The 11,098-nt window shown below is 36.4% G+C and overlaps 1 protein-coding gene and 1 pseudogene across 1 annotated transcript; one reads left to right on the top strand and one right to left on the bottom strand.

Moving 5' to 3' along the window:
* Positions 1–254: 254 nt before the first annotated feature.
* ssbp1 (single-stranded DNA binding protein 1) lies at positions 255–4,918 on the bottom strand. The gene is made up of 7 exons (XM_063905325.1): positions 4,831–4,918; positions 3,321–3,391; positions 3,170–3,227; positions 2,933–3,073; positions 2,682–2,769; positions 1,893–1,981; positions 255–1,356 (listed from the first exon to the last, which is right to left on the bottom strand). The coding sequence occupies exons 2-7, from the start codon at positions 3,342–3,344 to the stop codon at positions 1,313–1,315; spliced, it is 444 nt and encodes a 147-aa protein (XP_063761395.1). The 5' UTR covers positions 3,345–3,391; positions 4,831–4,918; the 3' UTR covers positions 255–1,312.
* A 1,159-nt stretch (positions 4,919–6,077) lies between these two features.
* Positions 6,078–10,987, top strand: LOC134879060 (peroxisomal succinyl-coenzyme A thioesterase-like; annotated as a pseudogene).
* The last annotated feature ends 111 nt before the right edge of the window (positions 10,988–11,098 follow it).

Raw genomic sequence — 11,098 nt, 5'->3', positions numbered from 1 at the left:
ATAAGTTTACATATTTTTGTATACATTATAGATTTGAATATATACCTGTTTGCAAATGTTTCCAATACAAATAGCTTTCATTCATTTGCTTTGACTTTTCTTTAATTATACTATTTTTATTTACACTTGTTTAGAATTGTTTTGTTTTTTAAAACACATTCACCTCTATAAAGGTAAGTGAACTTATGAGCAGTTATTAACACCCTGTGGTTGAATCATAACTGAAAATGAACAAAAATGTAAGGACAAACATATTTTAGAAAAAAAGGTGTATTATAACGACCATTACAGAGAAATTAACCAACAGTGATGATAGATAGAACTGGTCTCGGCCTAGGAAGGAAATGGTGCCCAGATCAGAGAGATAACAACTGACAGAAAAGTGACAAAGCAGAAAACACGAGTAGATATCACACTAGAAAACAAACAATGTCCTGTATTTCTGTACTCCTCAGGGTTATGAACACAAAAACAAAAATAAAGGAGGAACGAGAAGAAAATGGCAAAATTAATTGAACGTGCGTCCTGCATGCTTGTCTCTTACTCGTCTTTTTTTACTCTAAAGAGTTTCAAATCATCTGCATATTTCTGTCCAGTTAAACCACCTTCTTTCACAAGATATTTGCATAAAGAGAAGTGCAAGAAATACATTTAACACAGACAAATCAGACCGGTGCAACAAATGCTTCACTTTGTTTAAATAATACATCTGTTGATAACCTGTATTTCTCCAATAGTTAACAAATCCTGTGAAATAACTATGGATAACTTGCAGCTGCAAATATGTCCTTAAAGATGAATTCAAGAAATGTATCGTCTTCCTTAACCAAGAAACAATTTGTTCTTTATTGAGGCTGAAGAGATGTTGTATGAACTGATGCAAACAAATCATAACAACAACTTCTACAACCTCTTGTACTGAATCTGCTAATACAGTGAAACTTTCTCTCAGTGTATTTTCATCTCTCTAACTCTTATTTCCAACATTATCTCACACATAAAACTTGCAAACAGGGCATGAGATCTATCCTTGCAACATTATTGTACAGGTAACACAATGAAATAATCGATGCAATCAATGTGTGTTTTTATACTTCACAGGTGGGTTCTTTCTGCTTCTCTTGATGCTTTTAGCCAGCAGGAAGTGCCACAGTTAATGACGTGAGTGTCGCAGTTTATCCTGTCCCTTCTTCTCTTTGGCTGAGTCCTTTACTTGGTTAACTTCAGGTTCCCAGTCTTATTTTTGTATAAACAAGAGAAAAAAAGAAAAGAAGAATTTGTCTTGTCGGGTGGAGACAAAGAGGAGAGGGCTTCAGGTTCTTTCTCGAATGTTGTCACTCAGGAAGACGATGTTGTCTGAAAAAAGGGAGATAAATATGTTTCTCAACAAATTCGAAATTAGAAGAATTTCCCTAAAAATGTAAAATTATCCGCAACCTTCCCATTAAACTGAAGTCATTTAATAGTAACGCTTATATTACTGAATTTGAACTTCTAAGAATGCCGCTCTGACTTTTACCTAACAGTTACTTCAGACATCAAGTGTTAAATGACATCATTTTAACATAAAGCCAATTGGGGTGCAGATTTCACAAGATTTCGCTGATTTTTGACCCAAAAGGCATTGCAATATGAACGTGATGTTATATTTCTCGCAAAAAAACAACAACTAGGTGATTACGAAATGTGTAAAACCACCACTTTTTACAACGTGATAAATATGTCAAAGATAAATGCTCTAACAGACATGTAGAAGTATTTGTAATAGTGGTGATCGTAATGCATTTGATCATGCAGCATACATTTTAAAAGCTGTGCAATGAAATTTATAGGCTAGGGAAAATGGAATGCATATTAAAAAATAAATAACTTTTTATCGGTTAGCTCGGTACCTGCGATGATGGTGGTGGCCTGACGTCTGACTTGGTTCTTGTCCACGTATTCTCCGTAGTCCAGTTTCCCCTCCACCAGGATCCTGGAACTAAACATGAAAGTCTCGATCAGTTGCATAAAAGGTAACTCTTTTCCGAGGTTGAGGTTGGCTGAAGTAAATAGTGATGGCATGCAATAGAAAATAAATGAAAATCTTACTACCTCAAATGTCCCTTTATATAATATTATCAGTATATGTATATTGAGATATAGTGAAGTTTCCTGAATATCAATTAACGCAAAAAATGGCCAATGGGAATTTCTCTTCTTGGTTATATTTACATTTACTTTGAAATCAAATTTGCAGTACAACATATCTGACAAACAAAAGGTACATCATAACAACGCTGTAAAAAATAAAACTGCCCGCAATGGCTTCCAACCAGGAACATTTCACGGCTCTCTCAGTGAAACACATTTATATCATTCTAATGCCAGCCATCTGCTAAATGAAGGTTTTATAATGTCATGCAAAACATTTCTAGATTCCTCACTAACAGAAACCAGCAGCTGTCTACGCACAGGCCTACAGATGGACAGCAGTAAAATGGATCATCCTGCAAGAGTGTATCTCTTTACGGATGTTTTTCAGACTGTACTTCTGTTATGAAACCTTACCACAGGAATTCTCTGTACCCTGAAATAAATGTAACCACAGCTGCTGTTCCTTATGAGGCAAAACTTGTACAGCCGTATTTAGGACTTACAAAACTAAGATAATGTAAATACAAATAGGCAGCAAGTCGTACCCTTTCTTCACGTACTGGTAAGCCACGTCTCTCAGACCTGGTTTGAATACGGACACTCTGTGCCACGTCGTCTTCTGACTGATGTCACCTGGAGACAAAAAGCAGCATCTCATTAAACAACTGATAATGAAGATAATGTTGGAATAGAAGCATCTTTAAAAAAGTATATTCACAAAAATCATTAGTTTTAAACTTTTGAGACTTAAAAAATAATAATAATAGAATTCCCAGAGTATCAGATGAAGTTTAACCTGTTGCGTTTGTCTCTCCCTCTCCAGAGCGCCACATTTCATTAGTCGCTATTGAGAAGATGGTGACGGGGTTACGACCCTCCACCTGTCTCATCACCGGGTCCTGACCCACTCGGCCCAACAGTTGCACCCGGTTTATCGCTGGAATAAAAAACAGAAACCATCATCATTTGAGCTTCAGCTATTTAGAGGCAAGTCAGTGTCCTTCTCTTAATGTTTACAGACACATTTACTCACATCTTTCCAGGATAAGGCTGGTGTCTGTGCTCCTATATCTCACCACCTGCCTGAAGATCTGGGGGGGAAGATAAAATGTATACTTTGTATAGAAGAAAGAAAAGTCTAAACTATAAAGAATGTGTCGTATTAATCTTCACTTGTTGCTCACCTGTGCAGAGGCGTTTCTCAACATCTTGTCTGCAGTGCACCGACAGCTCTGAGGACTTTTAAGAGAGTGATCTGAACCAAAAAATAAAAAATAAAAAATCTATATAAATATAAATATAAATGATATAAACATTTCATACCATACAACACTGCCATAAAGCAACATCCTTTAAATGATAATAAAGCTGATCAACACCTGAATATGATAACAATCATAAAAAGAAGGTTTTAATGCAGGACTGTTGTAATAGACTGCATTTCCTTTAGCTATTACCTAATAAACTGGAAACAGAATTCATAACTGCACAAATATATAATAGTATAAAGATGTAGCAAACTTATTTATGAAAGGCAATACAATCTGATCGAAGAGATGTGTACACAACATCGCAAACACCGACTTTACCAGAATTTAATGTAAGTTTGGTAGTTGATTCATTATTCAACTTTTTCATTGTTATTTTTTACGAGCTATTCATCTTATCTAGAACATTTGATATACAGTTTCTTTGTGGTTCATGTCCTTTCTACTGTAGATATACAGATGTACTTGCTGCTGTTTATTGTTTTTATTTATGTTTTATTACGTTTATAAGACTTTGTTGATCCCAAATTGGGAATTTTCTTCATTACAGAAGCATTTAAAACAAAGTAGCACATAATGAGTTTATGTGTAAACTATCTGACAAATAAAACACAATGGAAGGGCTAAAATACAGCTAACACAATATAAAAGTGTGCAAGAGTGGCATATTAAATTAAATATAAACGTTAAATGTATAGTGTGAAGTTATTAATACAGTAATAAATAAAATAGGAACTATTGAGCAGTGAGTTCAGATTATTATTATTATATATTAGTTCAGTAGGCAGGAATGTTTTCCTGTATCTGTCCTTGGGACAGCGGAGCTTCTGTACGTCTTGTCCCACCTTTAAAGTTATTGTTTTCTGACTGAATACACCACTTCTGTAACTAAATAATGTCCTAATTTGGGTTCAATCAAGTATCTCTCTACCTCGCTAAGTGCTGTAATATGAGTTATTACTTATTATTGTTTATTTTAAAAAGTATCTCTTTTCATATTTGTATTGAAATATTCTAGATGGTGAAAACATATTTAGCAATTAACCTGATTCTTGTTGACATTTTGACATGAGCCAATACAGAAACTAAATTAGCAGATTTTTTGAATGGAGTCTGGTGAGATTATTAGCTGCTACAGATAAATCTGCTCAGTGTTTGTGGGTCTGCAGAGAGATTACTATACAGTCAAAGAAACAGTCAATGTGAAGAATAACATGTTTGAACGTAGACTCAAAGTCACAGCAGCAATGAGGCTCCTCGGCTCTCCCGCCATTAGGATGGAAACGTGTAATAAATCCGTAACGAACTCACGTTTTTATCAACGTGGTTTAGTTTGCAGATTGAAGCAAATAAACACTGCAAAGATGACAGTTTGTATGTAGAAAATGAGCTCAAGATGACAAAAGAGAGCTTGTTTAAAACTTACCAGGAGCAACACTTCAGAGCAGACTTCGGTAACCTCACGCTGTTTCCTGTCCGTCTCCCACATAGGTCCGGCAATCTACCGGAAGTCGACATGGTTCCGCTCTTAAATTTGTGTTTGTAATAACGAACATTATATGAATTACACACTTAAACTATTATTTAAGCACACGAGTTGAGTTTAAGAAAAAATATTGAACCACTAAAGGCAGTTCATTTATCTCTACTTTGATTTCTTTCAAAACATTTGGAAACACATAACCTTGATTTTCTTGCATCACATGCTGTCACATTTATACACAGTTAAAACTGATAAAAGGGATAATAATGTACTTCAGTTGTGACTTTGGTAGACTACAAACCATTAAGAAAAACATATTTATGTTGCACATAAGAATATAAAGTATCACATGTATGAACTCAGCATTAGTCTGACTATTTCTAAGTCGTATTTGGTTGATTCAATCGGATAAGATCAAATTAATATTTTTGTAATTTACTTTAAGTTGTTAACATGTTGCCTATTGTAACCTTTGAGTTCAAGTTTATTTTGTATTAAAGTATTCTAATTTGTTTTGTTGCCATGTCCTGTTAAGCCATAAGGTCATATTTGGTATTAACATCATATTATTGTTGTATCTTTTAATTATTATAAAACACTAAAACAAAGCTGTTCTCATAATTGGAAGGCTGCTTTAAAGTTTTGGACTTGTGTACATTAACCTGAAAATGTATACACACAAAATCACAGTTTTTAATAAATTAAATGTTTATTGAATCAATAACTACAAAACTATACTCTGTTACTATTTTGTAACGGATGAAGAATAAATACATTATTGACAAATTAGTTAAATCAATGCAAAGATATGATGATTAATGAACACATTTATTGGTTCTCATTTACACATACACAACTTGAACGCAACGCATACACAACTTGAACACAACTTGAGTATTTTGGTTTAACTTTGAAAGGTATTCTTATCAAGAAGGGTTTCATTTATTGGCTTTTCACGGCTTGTCCTTGGCTTCACTGAACTTAATCCCAGTGCTTAGTGATATAAGGAGTTCCAAGGGTCGGGGTGGGCACTTATTTCTTCTTGAAAGGTAAGCTAAAGCTGAGGTTTACTACGGAGCTAACAGCGGATATATGCATTGAATTTGCAGATGTTGCGTCAAAATGAAAAACACTGTATTTTTGTAGAAGGGGAAGGGGTTGCACCATTTCTGTGCGGAATATGGTTATTTAAATAATTAATTTCAGCGTTAACATGTTGAACTGAAACTGGTTAACTGAGGCTATGTGATCGAGAGCTAACTCGTGGTGCCTTCACGCTTAGTTAAAACTTTGTTAAAGAGTTTTTTCACCTGCTAAAGATGAATCTGATTAAGCGGTCCCGCATTTCGCGACGTATACTGAGCAGTGTGTATTGTACTACAAGACAACCGCAAGTATCTGGTCTTAAATGCCTCAGGTTGGTACTGCTTCCTGGATAGAGTGTCCAAGTAGTTTTGACAGAGCATTTATATGAATGAAAACGTGAGCATACAGTTGTTATTACTTGTAATCAGTGGTGTACGAAGTAAGTAAAAGTAGAAACTCGTTTACAAGTAAAAGTTATGCATCACAAAGCCTTTATACAGCCAAAGTGTTGGCATTAGTATATATATGTAAAACACGTATTGTGCTGAATGGCTATACCTATAATTATGTATCATTATTTATTTGTTTATCGGTATTTTGTATTATTACTTAGTAATTAAAGTTATCAGATACATTTAGTGGAGTAAAAAGTAAAATATTTTCAGAAAGTGATAATATACTGAAATAAAAGAGCTATAAGTAGCCTACCCTTAAACTTAATATAATTTTGAAGACCTTTTTAACTTGGATTACTTTTGGGCTATTTTATCGGTATTAATGCAATAATTATGACTATAACTTTACTATAAATGAAGTGGAATAGAAGTAAGAAGTAACGTAAAATGGAAATATTCAAGCAAAGTATAGGAACCTCTTAATTGTACTTGATTAAATGTACTTCTTCAAACTCCGACCTAACCAGGTTAAGCCATTACACAAAACATCTGGAGCCGTGGATTCACAGAGGATTCTCCACCATGTCTCACACTGGCCCCCCGGTTCTCTCTGTGCACCCCTCTCGGGCTCTGGTGGATGAGGCGTTCAAAGTGCTAGTGGTGAATCTGCCACCAGGATCTCCAGTGACCCTTCACTCCCTCCACCAATCTGAGGACAAGGACTACTGGGAGGCCTACGGGCACTACGTCAGTGATCACAGAGGCACAGTGTCTGGTGAGATATCCTATTTTTTATCTCGTCAAAATAATGTTAACATGGTTATCCTCACCAGAGACATTTTTAGCTTTTCATTTTAAAACATTTTGGCTTTGTTAAATAGTATGAGCTTTTTATTTATTTATTTTATTTTACTTTGTAAGTTCAACATCAGCTCTACCTGTGCTTTTTTTTTTTTACAGCTGATTTGCTTGTCTGATATTTTGCTGTTTTGATATTTGAATGTGGTTTTTAGTTGCAGATGATTTGAGTTGTGGGGGAACCTACACAGGGAAAGAAGCTATGGGATTGTTGTGGAGTATGCGTCCTGTCCCAGGCAGCCGTGAAGGCCTCAGGTAATACACTTGCAGAGGGACTGAAGCTAATCATTAGCCAGTAAATGTTTTATTTTATTTTATTCCTGCTTTTTCAGGTCAGGACTGCAAGCAAACAATCTTTTAACACTTGTTTTCTGAATGGAGTTAATATTAACTGAACTAAATCCAAATCTTTTTACCTGCCAGGTTGAGAAAGCTGAACGTGTGCATCCCTCAGCTAGTCAACATCTCGGTGTACAGCGGACATGTTGGTGGGGGCTTCAGGGAGCAGGCTCCTCTGGCCTCTGCACTCACAGAGAGATGGTATATGGCTCCGGGGGTTCGGAGGATCGAAATCAAAGAGAAAGGAGTGAGAGGGACTCTATTCATACCCCACGGTAGGTACACCTGCGTCACCTAAAAAAAACTCCTCCTGCTTTTGGTTAGATTATAGCATAAAAAGTGATTGGTTTTATTATGTCTGTGCCCGCCTCAGGGCCAGGCCCCTTCCCTGGCCTGCTGGATATGTGGGGGGGAGGCGGGGGGCTGCTGGAATATCGTGCGGCCTTGCTGGCGTCTCACGGTTATGCTTCTATGGCGCTGATGTATTTTGACCCTAGTGAGATAAACTCAGCAGGCTTACAGTTCAACTATTTCGAGGTTTGTCTTGGTTATAATATTCTATTAAAATTCTATATTCAGGCTTCATGTGTCTCAAAGACTAGCATCAAACGTTCTGGTTTTCATTCTATCATCCACACAGACAGCGTTTAATATCATAAAGGACCATCCTCAAGTGATATCGGACAGAGTTGGAATTTTTGGACTCTCTCTCGGCTCGATTGTGACCTTCACCTTGGCAGCTTGGAGCAAACTCATCAAGGCAAGTGACAAATGTAGTAACAATAGAACAAAATAACTAAAAATAAACTATAGGCTGTTAAACTATGTGCCACAGGGCCCCAGCCGTGGGGCAACTGGCTGGGGCACCTGCAACATACGCCGGCGACCCGGGTTCGATTCCCGACCCGTGGTCCTTTCCGGATCCCACCCCGACTCTTTCTCCCACCTCCCTGTCACTCTCCCTTGTCCTATCCGATTAAAAGCAAAAAGCCCCCAAAAAATAACTTTAAAAAAACCATGTGCCACAGAGGGCTGAAAGTGGCCCTGATAAACAGTGAGAACTCCCTTTGTGTTTTGTTCCAGCCTCGTTGCTGTGTTTGCATTAGTGGCAGCCACATATTTGCACGTGGGGGGACCTCGGAAATGAGTTGTTCAAGTAAGTACTCTGTTATTTTGTCAGTAACAGAACTACAGTACATAAAGTGTTAAAGCTGGACTGATGGGAACGATTATTTGTAATGTCAGGAACTCACACAAGGTGCGCATGGATGAGAACAACCATGAGATTTGGCGAGATATGGGCCTACCGATTACCGATGATATCTCACAGAAAGTGGACGTAAGTAATTGTACTAATAACTAGGATAGGATAACACACCTTTAACAGATAACAGGCTTTTTATTATCCTACATTCTTAAAATGTTTGTGTCGAAGTTATTTATGAAGCTGCAATGTAAACATGTATTTTCGTACATATTTTGTTCAGCAAGATCATCTCCACAGTTAGCATTTTTAAACATTTTGAAGCCTCAATGCAACCTACAGAATTTGCTTAACTTTAGGCTATAAACTAACTACATCTTAGTCACCAGGTCACAACTGCTAAGCTAAAGGGGTCTAATGTTAAGCCGGGTGGCATTTAGAAAAGTCCCTTAGGCACTTGTTTGCAAACGCTGTTTTGAAAACACAAAGAAGCTTTATCTTTATATATAAATCACTAGTGGGGTATTTACTGACACATTTTATGTCGTAGAACAATAAAAATCTCCTCATTTTCTATTTACCACAGAATTGATTTTAGTCCTCTAACAAAACTAATCGAAAAACAAAACGTTGACTTTGAGACAAGGCACAGTGCTAAGATTCTAACTCATTTCCTGGTTTTAGTTGCCCTGCACTACTCTTGCTTTATTTATTGATTGCTGTTGCTTTATTCTGACGAATGCATATTGAAGTTATTCTTTGTGTATTCTCTTTGAGGTGGGGAAAATAAATTGTCCAATGTTGTTGGTGAACGGCATTGATGATCAAAACTGGCCCACGGTGGAGTCTGCAGAGGATGTGAGAACACACACACACACCTATCTTTTACACTCTTTAAATAAAATGTATTATTATAGTAAAGTAATACAAACATTTGTAAATATTAAATGTTGTTATATATTGTTCTATGCGCACACTTTTTTCTTTCACTTCTTATGTTTATAATTATATACATTTTGTTATTCGATTTTATTATATCTTTAATTGAACATTTTTATTTCGACTATTTTTATTCTAAAATTTAAAAAAGTAACAAAACCTAATTACCCCCGGGATAAATAATGATTTAATTCTTACAAGTTTAAGCCAGCAATGTATTGTAGTTCAGCTTTGCAGCACTAACACTGCGATGTTGTTATCCGATCCTCAGCTTACACAGATGATGCGTGCAGCAGGAAACGAGCACCTGCTGACGAGACTCGAGTACCCGGATGCTGGACATTTGATTGAGCCGCCCTACTCTCCTCACTTCAGAGCTACAAAGTTCAAAAAGGCTGGACAGAAAGGTGAGTTCTGCTCATTCAGGGTCCCACATGAAACTCAGGCAGTGAAAGCTGCAATGACAAACTCCCAGGATCCCACGCTACATCACTACGACAGTAAAAAATGTTGTTGACTATAGTGAACAAAGCTATTTGCACGTGGGTGAAAATATTCAACACTGCGGTGTGTACTGTATACGGTCACATTGGCCACTTACACCCCGGTTGTATAACTCATTGCAGAGACACATGTTTAACTGTTAGTTAGTAATGACATTAGAGGTTGGGTTAAATAGCTGAATGCATGCAATGTAGCTATTTTCATCCGAGTGCAAATAGATAAACTATTCCTATTTAAAAATACCCTGGTGTTAATCCTCCGATTCCGAATCTCACAGACACCGTGATTTTGCTGTGGGGAGGAACAACCAAACCCCATTCAGATGCTCAGGAAGACTCCTGGAAAAAGATCTTAGCTTTTCTGCAGCAGAATCTGTACTCCAGCTCCAACCCCAGAGCAAAGTTGTGAAGGCTTACACAAATCATTCCCAGAAACCTTCGTTCTGTGTGATAAGGTCGTGTTTACTACCTTTTAAAATGACCTTGTGACCTCATGTTCTTCAATGTGTTGACCAGTTCTTCTGATGGATCGAAGAACAGAACAAATGTTTTTCCCTTAAATTATCACGAGGTTGTTTCTTTTGATTAAATTGTGCCTTAAAATGTAAGGTTGGGTTATATGTGCCATAATGTAAATGCATATATATATATATATATATAAAATGTTGTGAATGTTAGTCAGAAAATGTATGTTATTATAAATTGTACATTTGATATTACATAAAAAGATTGTATATTATGTACTATTTTAAATCAGCTTTATTTTGTTCAATGAATTAAATTAATCTTCCAAAAAGTTTCAGTTGTCTTTTTTCAAAGGTAAATACAGCCTTATATTCAAAGTGAAAGTATATTTTCTGATGGACGACAGAAAACACTGAGGGTGA

The sequence above is a fragment of the Eleginops maclovinus genome, chromosome 17 (assembly GCF_036324505.1).
Source record: "Eleginops maclovinus isolate JMC-PN-2008 ecotype Puerto Natales chromosome 17, JC_Emac_rtc_rv5, whole genome shotgun sequence".
In the NCBI taxonomy this organism is placed as follows: Eukaryota; Metazoa; Chordata; class Actinopteri; order Perciformes; family Eleginopidae; genus Eleginops; species Eleginops maclovinus.
This window is presented reverse-complemented; position numbering and strand designations above follow the sequence as displayed.